This window comes from Plasmodium brasilianum, chromosome 10 (assembly GCF_023973825.1).
Source record: "Plasmodium brasilianum strain Bolivian I chromosome 10, whole genome shotgun sequence".
NCBI classification, from domain to species: Eukaryota; Apicomplexa; class Aconoidasida; order Haemosporida; family Plasmodiidae; genus Plasmodium; species Plasmodium brasilianum.
The window spans coordinates 1494658-1508462 of NC_090123.1; the positions used below are offsets into that span (position 1 = coordinate 1494658).

At 25.8% G+C, this 13805-nt stretch overlaps 6 protein-coding genes across 6 annotated transcripts; 3 read left to right on the top strand and 3 right to left on the bottom strand.

Moving 5' to 3' along the window:
- Positions 1-665: 665 nt before the first annotated feature.
- On the top strand, positions 666-1366 carry MKS88_003369 (calmodulin; the record flags this gene model as incomplete). Its single annotated transcript, XM_067216455.1, has 2 exons — positions 666-1116; positions 1173-1366. The coding sequence occupies 2 exons, from the start codon at positions 666-668 to the stop codon at positions 1364-1366; spliced, it is 645 nt and encodes a 214-aa protein (XP_067073100.1).
- Positions 1367-2505: 1139 nt separating this feature from the next.
- On the top strand, positions 2506-3039 carry MKS88_003370 (uncharacterized protein; the record flags this gene model as incomplete). The annotated part of the gene is made up of 2 exons (XM_067216456.1): positions 2506-2597; positions 2850-3039. 2 exons carry the CDS (start codon positions 2506-2508, stop codon positions 3037-3039), a joined length of 282 nt encoding a protein of 93 aa, XP_067073101.1.
- Positions 3040-3045: 6 nt separating this feature from the next.
- Positions 3046-3735, bottom strand: MKS88_003371 (ookinete surface protein P28; the record flags this gene model as incomplete). Its single annotated transcript, XM_067216457.1, has 1 exon — positions 3046-3735. One exon carries the CDS (start codon positions 3733-3735, stop codon positions 3046-3048), a length of 690 nt encoding a protein of 229 aa, XP_067073102.1.
- Positions 3736-5867: 2132 nt separating this feature from the next.
- On the bottom strand, positions 5868-6518 carry MKS88_003372 (ookinete surface protein P25; the record flags this gene model as incomplete). Its single annotated transcript, XM_067216458.1, has 1 exon — positions 5868-6518. One exon carries the CDS (start codon positions 6516-6518, stop codon positions 5868-5870), a length of 651 nt encoding a protein of 216 aa, XP_067073103.1.
- A 1224-nt stretch (positions 6519-7742) lies between these two features.
- Positions 7743-8598, bottom strand: MKS88_003373 (uncharacterized protein; the record flags this gene model as incomplete). Its single annotated transcript, XM_067216459.1, has 2 exons — positions 7743-8181; positions 8588-8598. The coding sequence occupies 2 exons, from the start codon at positions 8596-8598 to the stop codon at positions 7743-7745; spliced, it is 450 nt and encodes a 149-aa protein (XP_067073104.1).
- Positions 8599-11198: 2600 nt separating this feature from the next.
- On the top strand, positions 11199-12293 carry MKS88_003374 (MORN repeat-containing protein 1; the record flags this gene model as incomplete). Its single annotated transcript, XM_067216460.1, has 1 exon — positions 11199-12293. The coding sequence occupies one exon, from the start codon at positions 11199-11201 to the stop codon at positions 12291-12293; it is 1095 nt and encodes a 364-aa protein (XP_067073105.1).
- Positions 12294-13805: the final 1512 nt, after the last annotated feature.

Sequence of the window (13805 nt, forward strand, 5' to 3'; positions counted from 1 at the left end):
TTTTACCCTTCTTCGTTCTTTGAAACCATCTCGGGCATTTTCCATTTCGTGTATATCACTTTTTTTTTATTGCCCATTTTTGTTCTTTTTTATTTCATTTTTTTCATTTTTTTCTTTTTTATCTTTTTTATCTTTTTTTTCATTTTTTTCATTTTTTTCTTTTTTATCTTTTTTATCTTTTTTTTCATTTTTATCGTTTTTATCTTTTTTATCTTTTTTATCTTTTTTATCTTTTTTATCTTTTTTCTTTTTTATCTTTTTTTTCTTTTTTTTTTTGTGTGCTTTTTTGTTCTCCAAATGCTCACATTTATCAAAATTTCACAGACAGCATAAACAAGCAAATAGGTAAAAGGACGCGTGTGTGCATAATACTTGTATATTTTTATGTATGTATGCACGTATGTACACATTTACTAAACCTGGAATACGCGGAGTTGAAACATTCGTTGCTTTTTTAAAATGCAGTTACAACTGCAAAAATTAAAATCCTAAAAAGGTTAGACGTTTGCATAATATATACGTATACTGCCACATACGTGTACTGCCACATACGTGTACTGCCACATACGTATCCGGCTACATACGTATCCGGCCACATACGTATACTCCCATATACGCATACATACATAGACACGCACACACACACATATATATATATATATGCGATGCGTGGAGTAATTCCGGAAGATAAAATTCATTTAATACAAAAAAATTTCAACATAGTTGATAGTAATCGAGATAATAAAATTGATGAACATGAATTTAAAACATTATTGCGGTTACTAGGACAAACCAAGACGGAAAAGGAAATAGAGGAAATTATTGAAAAGCATTTTGAGGATGATAATGATGAAGATAAGGAGGACAAAAGGGAAGAAGATGGAAAGAACAAAAAAGATGAAGAGGATAACAAAAATTATAAAAGTAAAAATTATATTAAGAAAAATACAGTAAAAGGTATAGCAAACCATGAACGTATAAAAAGTTTAATTGCAAAATTAAATAATTTTAGTGAAAATAATAAAAAAGAAGATGGCATAACAAATATAGGAAATAATTCCCTATTAAATAATAAACTGATAAAAAAAAAAAAAAAAAACCTATTAATTTTGAAACGTTTATGAATATATTTATGAACACTTATACTGAACCAATATCATTAAATGAGTTAGTTAGATGCTTTGAAGTGTTCGACAATGAAAAAAGTGGTTATATGGATGAAGAAAAATTAAGATATATTCTGATGAATTCAAATGAAAGGTTAATTGATGAAGATATAAAATTTTTTTTAAAATCTTTAAATCTGAAAGACATAAATAAAATAGACTATGTTTTACTGTCCAAAAAGTTAAAAAATATTTCTTAACATAAAAAATTATTGTGTTTTGAAAAAAGAGAAAGCGTGAAAATATGATATCATTTTTGTGGACTATTTCTGGAGTAGGAAATTTATTTTGTATTTCCTGAATTGGGATTGCACCTTTGTTGTTGGGCCATGCGGGTTTGCATCCATGAAGGTGTATGTATTTGTACGTGTGTTTGTGTTTGTGTTTGTGTTTGTGTTTGTGTTTGTATTTTTGTTTGTTTTTGTGCTTATGTTTGTGTTTGTATTTTTGTTTGTTTTTGTGCTTATGTTTGTGTTTGTATTTGTGTTTGTTTTTGTGCTTATGTTTGTGTTTGTATTTGTGTTTGTTTTTGTGCTTATGTTTGTGTTTGTTTTTGTGCTTATGTTTGTGTTTGTATTTGCGTTTGTGCTTGTGTTTTGTTTTCATTTCTGTTTGCATTTCCCCCCCTTTTTTCGTGGGAAAGCACAGTATATTTTATTACTTTTTCCTTGAAAACATAGCTATTTATTTTTCCACAAAATTATATCGTACATTAGCATTAAATGACGTTGCATTATGTTTCTGATTACTTGCTTATTTGTAAATTATTTTTTTGAACAATTATTAATCAAATCAAATCGATTTGATTTGATTTGATTTATTTTATTGTGTGGTACCTTTATTGGAGAAACAAAACCCGAACATGTACATAATTATTGTTCGATCTTTTGTTTTCGTTTCCTTAATGGTAAGTAATTAACAGTAATTACCATCATGAATGTCATATGCATGATAGCAAAAGGAAATGCATATTTTTAATAGCTCTGTACAAAAAACAAAAAAAAAAAAAAAAAAATAAAAAAAAAAAAATAAAAAAATAAAAAAAAAAAAATAATAATTTTACCCTTGTGACATTTCTTTTTTCCCTAAAATTTGATATAATTAGAATTTAGTTTAAATCGTTGGTTGTGATACTGGAAACAAAAAAACAAAAAAACAAAAAACAAAAAACAAAAAACAAAAAACAAAAAAAAAATACGAAAAAACTACATATATACTAACAAAAAAAAAAAGTTGTGATTATGATAACAATAGTAATGAAAATTATTATAACAACGGAAACAAATGAATCATAAAAAAAAAAAAAAAAAAAAAAGACATAACAAGGAACGAATTTAAAATGAATAGGAGGAAAATAAAGCATAAACTAAAAAATAAAAAAAAAACTCCTTATTATACTCTTTGTGCAACTACGTCTTTACATGCTTTGGTGTAATTTTGCATATATATATATATATATATATGCACATATACACATATGTATGTACGTATATGTATGGGCTCATTCCTTTAAAATTTCTCTTTAAAAACCATTTTATACAATGATGACAAAAATGTTTGGAAAATAGAAAAAAAAAATTCTAATCATTTTTATGAAGCTTGTCCATAATACAATTGTGCAATAAACGAGGGTTCAAAAATTGCTGCTTTTTTTTTTTTTTTTTTTTTTTTCTATAATAATAGTAATAATAATTGTAGTAATAATTGTAGTAATAATTGTAGTAATAATTGTAGTAATAATTGTAGTAATAATTGTAGTAATAATTGTAGTAATAATAGTAGTAATAATAGTAGTTATAATGGTAATAATTATTATTATTATTGTTATCACTATGATTATAATTATTACACGTGTTTATATCCAGCTAAATGATGCAAACTATAATGCTGCCATCATATAGACTGCAAGTATAACTAAAAGGCTGAACATGGACATTTCATTCATTACACTGTAGCCTGTACTTCCATTTTCACCACTACCTTCACCACCGCTGCCCTCACCTCCGTCACCTTCACCTCCACTACCTGCTCCTCCATCATCTATCTTAGCACATTCATAAAATGTTCCTTGTAATTTGCATTCTTTATCTTCTTTACATTTCAGTGTACATTTGGTTTTTCCGGGTTTTTCACACTTTTTATTTTCATCATGTACTATGCCTACATGACAAGCACATTTTGTAATATTTGCATTATAGGGGTCAACTATACATTTTCCTTGTCCACATACAACCTTATCACATATACTTGGAATACATTGATCATTTACTGGTATATAGCCTCTGTTGCAGGTACATGCTAATTTCTTTGGGTCTGATGCTGATGAGATATTTGTGCATGTAGCATAGTGATCACAGAAATTATTTAAATGTTCAATTTTTTCGCATTGTCCTTTTTTTTCACAAATACTTTCATATGTTAAAACAAATCCTTCATTGCACCGACATTCAAAATGGTTACTCATTTGAACTAAATCTCCATTTATGCATACTGTGGACTCATTGACTATTGCATTACTATATTTTATTACAAGTTGGATGAAAAATAAAAGAAATACACTGTAATTCATTTTTATTTTTAAGAAGGTTCAATGTGTTTTATTTTTTTATTTTTAAGACAATACAGCATAAAAAATTTTACAAAACTTTTGTGCTAGGTGAATATACAGAGAAATCAAATTTGAACAAATTGAACAAGAAAGAAAAAAACGATAAAATGATAAAATGTAAAACGATTAAATGAAAAATGATAAAATGGAAAAATGGTGAAACGATTAAATGAAAAATGATAAAATGAAAAATGGTAAAATGGTAAAATGATTAAATAGCAAAATAACAAAATAGCAAATAACTGAAAAAAAAAATGTAGAAAGTATTAAATTTTATTATATTATGTTTTATTTCTTTATTCATTCATGTATATTTATGTCTATGTATTTTTTTTTTCTTTCTTTCTTCCTTTTTTTTTTTTTTTTTTTTTTTTTTTTTTTTTTTTTTTTTTATTGTTGTTGTATCTACATGTCCGTTCAGAATTTTTTCAAAAAAAAAAAAAAAAGGTCTTTGTGAGCTTTTATAAAATATTCATTAAAATTAAAAATTATAGCTAGCACATATGTTACTTGAGTTTTCTGTTAGTAATAAATCATACGCAAATTACACACCTTTTTGTTAAGATTATATGAAGAAATATATTTTTATACTTATCAATTAAATTAATATCGGAAATATGATCACTTTTTTTTTTCTTCAAAACTTTTTGATTAGCTAGAATTATATCTGTAGAACATTTGTACGTAAGAATTTATTTTATGAAAATGAAAACAAATCATAAATTTTGAACATGCGCAATTTTATACAAATTATTTTTTTTGATTTATAACCATCGGTTAAGGACATAATGTAGGCGATGTAACCATTTATTGACGAAGTATTCCCATTTTGATATTTTCACTCTAATGTAGAAATAACATAGTGATTAAGCACAAAAATGTATTTTCTTTGTAAGTGCAATATTTTTATAAGTGCACCTCCTTATAAATGCACTTTCTCAAAAAATACATTTCCCATAACCACACTGAGTATGCAATTTGCTGAAGTCCAAAACATAGGAATCGCTTGAAAAAAAATTAATTTTTTATGAACAAATGACTTATCAGTAGCTATAAAAAAAAAAAAAAAATTATAAATTCTTTAGAAATATTAACAAGTTATCATGTGCTCATGACTTCATGCGGAAATATATGTTTCATTGTAAAAATAATAAATTATTATATGAACATGCAAGCACGTCAGGAAAACTGTGTTAAAATTTTGTTTTAACAGTACAAAGAACAAATGCTCAACAAGATGTGCATATGAATAACTTATTGTATGCCCAACGCCAAAAAAAATAACAATTAACTACGAATAAAAAAAAAAACCACAAATACAAACAAAATAGCTACAAATAAAAAAAAAAAAAAAAAGCCACATATATGAACAAAATAGCTACAAATAAAAAATAAAAAAAAAAGATGCCACATATACGAACAAAATAGCTACACAAAAATATAAAACAAGAAGCCATATATAGTAATAAATTAGCAAAATATAAATAAACAAAAAGAAGCCAGATATTCTAACAAAATTACTATATATAAATAAAAAAAATAAGCATAAATAAGATCAAAAAACAAAAAAATAAAAATATGCAGAAAAGGAAACGAATGGAGAATACTGACATGATGACAAGGTGTTCTCAGTTAAGTGCACTTTACCACTAGTCTAGTTCTATTCTGAACATCTGTTTTTTGTACTTTTTTAGAAATATTTTGGATGAAAGTTGATTTTGTAGTAATAAGTTTTTTTTTTTTTCTTTTCTTTTCTATCTTTCCCTTTTTTTTTTTTTTTTTTTTTTTGGCATAATTTATATTTTTTCAAATAAAGGAAAACTTACTGTTTTATTTCTTTATCTTTCTCGTAATTATTTTTGCTTTGTGAAAAACAAATTTTTTGACTGTTCAAGATGAATTTGGAGTATTGAAAAAAACATACATACGTGCATACATTATATATATATTATATATATCATATATAAAGATACAAATGATTAATTTACGATAAAGTATTAAAAAAAAAAAAAAAAGAAAAAAAAAAAAATTTTATTGTAAGCAAAAAGTGTTTTAACTTTACAAATATATCCAATGTACTCATAAATTTACATTCAAATAATATATAAATAGGTTAAAGCTATAATGAAAATGATACTTAAATTTACAATGTTAAATACTGAATAGGCAGTACATATACCTTCTTCTTTATCAAAAGAAAAACCATCTTCACAGTCACATTTATAACGTCCTTCTACAACTTTGCAAGTTTCGTTGCTCTTTAAGCATTTTAATGTACATTTAGTTTCCCCATCTTTTGTACACATGTTTTTGTTATTTGGATCTGGAACTTTGCCTATATCACAAGAACATATGGCAGTTTTAACATCTTCATTATTTGGGTCTAAAATACATTTTCCTTTATCACAAGATACATTTTTACATACAGACGGAACACAAACATCTTTTACATTAGTATATCCTACAGCACACATACAAGTATATTTATTTGGCGTGTTAGCCAAAACACATGTAGAAAAATCAGCACAAGGTTTAGATTTAGTTCCTTCTTTGCATTCTTGTTTCTGTTCACACACATCGTCCTTTACATGTACATGTCCATCATCACATACACACTCAAAATGATTGCTCATTTGAATCAGATACCCATTTTTACATACCGTGTCTATGGTGACCTTTGCTTTATTATGTTTTATTGCAAGTTGCATTAAAAAGAAAAGAATCGCACTGTAATAGGTATTCATATTGAAATAATATGTATATGTAAGTAGTAGTAATAGTAATAATAATAATAATAGGAGAGAACAAAAAAAAAAAAAAAAAATGAACTGTTCTTACAAAATTTATGATATTTTATCAATTTGTTGATATGATTTGTTAAGGTAATATTAATTTTTGCACAAAATTAAAACAACTCTACAAAAAACAAAAAAAGAAAAAAAAAGTAGCAAATAAACGAGGAAACAAAACAGACAAATTCAATTAATATTGAAATGAGGTTAATTATGAACTGAGGAAAATAAGGTAAATTTTGACGTAATAAAACAAATAAAAACTTAAATTATACAAAATAATATAAAAAAAAAATATATATTTTTTTATTAATATATGCGTACTACTTTATTTTATTGTCCTTGTTTTTTGAACTTGATTTTTTTTTTTTTTACTCGAATTTTGGTGTGACATTTTGAGGAAGCGTGGATTTTTATTGCTAATGCATGGAAAAAAAAAAAAAAAAAAAAAAGCAAAGTGCTCAAGATAGTTTGCAATGCACATATATATATATATGCTTGAGTGCGTGTATATGTGTACGTACTTTCTGTACGTACATCATATGATGTTGTATGCAGGGGAATGTAAAACGCTTTTGTGGTTTCCTTCAAACGTGTCGCAATGCCGTCCGCATAACTTTCAAGGCATACATATATATGTACTCGCCCTCTCCTATTAAAGTTTAAGTTAGACAACTGGTTTTTAATAAGAAGTTTTATTAGTCTTACAATAGTCCTACTCTGGTGGTAGTTTTTTTATTTTTATTTTTATTCCTTTATTATTATTATTTTTTTGTTTGTTTGAGGGAAACACACATTGATATATATATATATGTATAAATATTCCAATATTGTATGATACAATTTTAATCTTTAATTAAAAAAAGTATAGAGTGCATGAAGGAGAATGTTCCTTCTTAAGAATACAAATATTATTTTAATATTTTTAAAAAGTTATGAAATAAATTGGAATTTATGATATCCTTATTAAAATGCATATATAACGCTAATGTTGTTTTTTCAAAATGGGGACATATAAATAAATATGTAAATACATACACACACATATATGTATATGTATATATATATATATATATATATATATATATGACATAACTGTTCACTGAAAAAGGAATAAAAATATGAACACAATGTACGCAAGTATTATGTATGTATTCCATATGATTATGCCATAATTTAGATCTGCGTATACTCCATAATTAATTTGTTAACATTATACTTTTGAAATATTAAGAATAAAAAAGGGGATTCTTTCCACATCAACTTTATTCTGTTTAATTCATCTTCACATGTACCATCAACATGAACAAGTGTTTCATGTATCTTTTCTTTTAATTTATAATCTTGACTAAAATATGTCATTGTGTTGTTAAAGAAGACGTCCAAGGAATGTAATAAAGTAGTACTGGCAGTAGTAGCAGTAGTAGTGGTAGCGTTTTTATCTTTACACTCTTTAATACATCTTTGCAGTGCTTTCATTCTTTCAACACACTCTTTCATATGGACTAGTAGTGATTTTAATGACTCGAATATTTTTATAAACTCATATGTTAATTCACTTTTCAGAAGAGTATGCAACTCTGCTGCTTTGTGGAGCCCTTTACCAGGGGTCGAGCTAAAATGAAATTGAAAGAAAAGAGGAGTGAGGGTGTAGAAAAAAATCAAACATAAACCTTATTTTCGTTATGTATGCACATGTTTTTAAGACGTAGAAAAGTAATATTATTTTAATTAATTTTTTTTTTTTTTTTTTTTTTTTTTTTTTTTGCAGCGTATGTATAATATAATATGTACCTTTTATTTAAAATGATCTGAGTGAGTTGATTTATCGAAACAACAGTAGAATCATGTAAAGTGAAATACTTTTTAATATAAATAATACTTTCATTTGCAATATTTTTTTCATTTTTCCTTTCGCTCATTATGATTATACGCAAATTTATTTAAGCTTTTCCTTCGCTTTAAAAATGTTAAAATAAAAAATATATATATAAATAAATATATATATATATACAGCATACCACATTAACATTATTCGCATATTAAGTATTCCCCTCTTTTTTGACAAATATAGCTATGTACAATAAATAATTTACATTTAAGAAAAAAATAAATAAATAAAAGTGAAAATAATAGGTGCTGAACATCATCATATATACTATGCTGACATGTTTAATTCATTTTGTCATTAATTGAAATAGAGTTAATGCTTCATCAATGTTTTGAAGTAGCAAAAAATGGCAAAAAGGAAAGGAGAAAAAAAGAGAAATAAAAGAAATAAGGAAGAGCAAAATTGTTTTGTAATTTGTAAATAATATATATTCCGTTTTATTTAATTGCCTTTTCAAGTTTATTTTACTTAATCCCTATTTATTTAATACTCCCCTGCCCCCCCCCCAACCGAATATTTCTTCGTTTCTGTTTTGCAAGCAAATTGTAATGCGCCAAAAGTTTAACAGATTGGATTAGTACACAGTTTATGATTATTTAGAGATGCATATTTTTACCTTTACGTAATTACACATATATAAATATATGGTACGAAATACCGATTGCCTAAATGAGCGAATTGCACTGTTACGCGATGCTTTTAAATTTCATCATTTGTCCGCAGTGTTGACAAAAATAATTTAGTTTTTAAAAAGGCTAAATGTGATATAAATATTCCCCCACAGCTCTAATTTTTTTTTAAAATATTTGTATACCATTATATATATATATATATATATGCATAATGTTCTGCGTTGTGTGCACAAAAACAAACTCTAAAATGTTGAATATTGTGCTTTTTTAATATGAGAAACGGACTTTATATTTATGAATGTTTATTTTTTTTTTTTAAATTGAAGACAGTACAAGAACGAACGAAATATATTTACATACAACATTATTTTATATTTAAAACTTTCTTATTTACATAATCTCTCTCATATGAAGCAGCCTATTTTATTATACATGTTTCATTTCATTAAGATAAGGAACATACTTTAACATGATTGTAAAATAAATACACGTAATGTAGAACGAATATTTTGATCATTCATTTTAACGTCAACATGTTAAAGTATTTGTTATTAGTACATTAAAATGAATATCTTTATTTTTAAAAGATGAATAATTAATATATATGTATAGTTATATTTTATTTTATTTTTTTATGAACTGTTCAGGTAATTTTGTTTTTGGTAAATATTTACCATGTCACACTATTTTTACGACAAAAAAAAACTTATATATATATATATATATATATATATATATTTAATATATTTTTTTTTGTCCTGTATGAAGACCCTCATTTCGCGCTTTACCTACTGAGGTGGAATAGAAAAAGAGAAAATACAAAATAAAACGAAAAAAAGTACCATCGATATGCTATTGTTAGATTTAAAAAAAAAAAAAAAAAAGAATTTTTGTGCCACTGCAGTGTAGCAGTTCACGTCGTTTTATATACCTGTTTGAAGTACATAGAATGGTGTGAAGAAAAAACAAATAAATGAAATAGAAATAAATTAAAATTAAATGAAAGTAAAATAAAAATCAGTGCAATATTAGAGTAAAATCAGTGTAAAATTATTGTAAAATTATTGTAAAATTAGAGTAAAATGTAGCAATGGTAAAGAGACACGTGTGTTTTCTATTTGTTCTCTGTTCGTTAATACTGGTGTAAATTGTTCATTTTAATTTAAAAAAATGAGTACATATATTTTAAACATTTCTTACATCAGCAATGATTTTAATTTTTCTAGAATTGCATTAAAAATGTATTTGTACCAAATCTTGCAACATGAAAAATTATAGTACACGAATGTGTACACAGTTCACATATGTGGAAATTAAAATATATTTATTATGTTGTTTTGTGTTATGTTAATTTGTGTTATGTTAATTTGTGTTATGTTAATTTGTGTTATGTTAATTTGTGTTATGTTAATTTGTGTTATGTTAATTTGTGTTATGTTAATTTGTGTTATGTTAATTTGTGTTATGTTGATTTGTGTTATGTTAGTTTGTGTTATGTTAATTTGTGTTAGTGTTATTGTGTGTTATTGTTATTTTTTTTTGTTGTTGTTGTTTCATTTTTCTCTATTTGGTTTTATTTGTTTTCATTTTCTTTTTTTTTTTTTTTTTTTTTTTTTTTTTTTTTTTTTTTTTTTTTTTTTTTTTTTTTTTGTTTTCCCGTTTGTACAAATTATCACGTGAACGTAATTGTGTTCATATGCGTCTAGACAAAAGTGTATACATGCAGGTAGGGGTAAATTTACATATATGGACATGTGTTTAAGCAAAACTTTGAGTTCAAGAAGGAAAAAAAAAAAAAATATCATATATAAATATATTTAATTATATATATATGTTTAGTTATATATATTTGTTTAATTGTATATACACGTTTAATTATATATATATATATATATATATATATTTATTTATTTATTTAATTTTGTATATGTATGTATAAATATATTTGCACATATATATATGCATGTACATATTTGCATGTACATATTTGCATGTACATATTTGCATGTACATACTTGCATGTACATACTTGCATGTACATATTTGCATAAATATATATATATATATATGTCAGTACCCGCGAGCACAGTTACCGCCTACCCCTCGACAATGACCGAGGAGGCACACTGTTACAACGGAAATATTAAAGACGGATTGTTTCACGGGCATGGCGTTTTGATTTATTCAAAAGATGAGAAATATGAAGGGGATTTTATGTATGGAAAAAGAGAGGGAAAAGGAAAATTTACGTATGCTGATGGTGCAACATATGAAGGAGAATGGATTGATGACAAAATTCATGGAAAAGGGATAGCAAAATTTGTAAGTGGTAATATATATGAAGGAGAATGGAAAAATGGGAAAATAAATGGATATGGTATTTTAAATTATAACAATGGCGATAAATATGAAGGAGAATGGGTTGAAGGGAAAATGGATGGTAGAGGTACATATACATATGAAGACGGCGATGTATATGTAGGGGAATGGAAAAATGATAAAAGACATGGGAAAGGATGTGTTATATATAAAGGAAATGAAAATAAAATTGCAGAAACATATGAAGGAGATTGGTTTGAAGGGAAAATCCAAGGAAAAGGTACATACTTCTTTGCCGATGGAGGAGTATATGAAGGAGATTGGGTAGATGGTAAAATGGAAGGAAAAGGATTATATAAATATTTAAATGGTAATAAATATGAAGGGGATTGGTCTAACGACATGAAAAATGGTTATGGGGTTTTAACTTATGTTAATGGAGAAATGTATGAAGGATATTGGAAAGATGATAAAGTACATGGTAAAGGTACATTAACATATACTAAGGGGGATAAATATATAGGTGAATGGAAATTTGCTAGGAAATCAGGGGAAGGGGAATTAATTTATGCTTCTGGTGATAAATTTAAAGGAGAATGGAAAAATGATAAGGCTAATGGGTTTGGAATACTTTTATATTCAAATGGAAATAAATATGAAGGAGAATGGGTAGATGACCAAAGGCATGGATTTGGTACTTTTACATGTAAAGAAGATGGATCTATTTATTCTGGTAATTATGCCTTTAATAGAAGGGAAGGACAAGGTACCTTAATATTTCTTGATGGTATTATTATTGAAGGTTTATGGAATTCAGGTGTTTTAACCAAAGTTACAAAATTTCAGTTAGCTCCATCTTCCCCTTGGAATGATCCAGACTTGTGAACAGTCATTGCTTACACGGAAAAATTGTTCCAAAAAAAAAAAAAATAGAAGCACAATGAGGACCAATATACGTGCAGAGTAAAGCATATAGGGCTCTCATAACGTATGAATGGGTGCACAAACATATGAGAGGCAGAAGAACAAAAAATGAAAGACAAGTAAAATATATACATATATGTATGTGTTTATACATATGTGTATATATATGTGTATATATGTTTGTATATATGTGTGTGTCTATGTATGTATATGTGTATGTGTGTATGTATGTATGTATGTATGTATGTATGTATGTGTATGTGTATATGACGAATTTACAGAGGCAAATATGCGCCGTTGCCCACGTCGAATAATGTTGAACAGTGGGGAAAAATACATGTCTGATAACAGGACTTATAAATTATGATTATCTTTTTACGAAATACCATAAAAAGGAACAAAAGAGTACGGACAGCTCGGATGAAAGAAGGGGTAAATGTTTATACAGTGTGCTTGATTTATCAAGGAATACTCATAAGCAAAAGTGTACGAACATCTTACACATTAGGGTACCATACTTATAATAAAGAAGGATTGTGTGAAAAGCATAAAACTAGTTATTGTTTTCTTAATAAAAATGGGCAAAAATGTACGCAGCATTGAAATTAACTAGAAACTTAAGCCTTTTCTTGTCCAATAAGTCTATTCGTTGACGGAATGAAAAAGAAAAAATTAACAAATGTATTTTAACAGATAAATAAACAAATAAATTAACTACTATATTAACAAAAAAATGAATTAACGAGTTAACACATAAATAAACAGGAGCAGTTGTTTGTTTATATTTTTGGCTAATATAAACCTTTTTCCGCTTTTAGCGTCAACCGTTATAAAATGTATTTTCTTGAACTAATTTTTCATTTGTTAGTTTTTCTTAAGTCTTTTGTTAATAATTATTTTTTGTAATAATTCGTGTTATTTATTGCTTTTGTTTTTGTTTTTGTTCTTGTTTTTATAGTTGTTCTTGTTCTTGTTTTTATTGTTGTTCTTGTTCTTGTTTTTATCGTTGTTTTTGTTCTTGTTTTTATAGTTGTTTTTGTTCTTGTTTTTATAGTTGTTCTTGTTTTTGATTTTGTTTTTGATTTCTTTTCTACTTTGTTTTCATTTTTCCCTTTTTTTTTTTTGCTTTTGCCCGTTTATTCTTGCATATTTTAGAATTTGCTCCTTTGTTTTTTTACATTTTAAGCCATTTTTTTTTATGTAATTTTTTTTTTCTTTTCCTTAAATTCTTAATTATATTAAACGTTGAGTAGACTGAACAAATGAAAGAAGAGAAAATCAAATGAAAAAATAAATGCGAAAATAAATGCGAAAATAAATGCGAAAATAAATGCGAAAATAAATGTGAAAATAAGTGCGAAAATAAGTGCGAAAATAAGTGTGAAAACAAAAACGAAAAAGCCGTGTTAATAGTTTCCCTTTTATGAATTTTTATCAAAAAAAAAAAAAAAAAAGGAAAATGAAAATACAAAA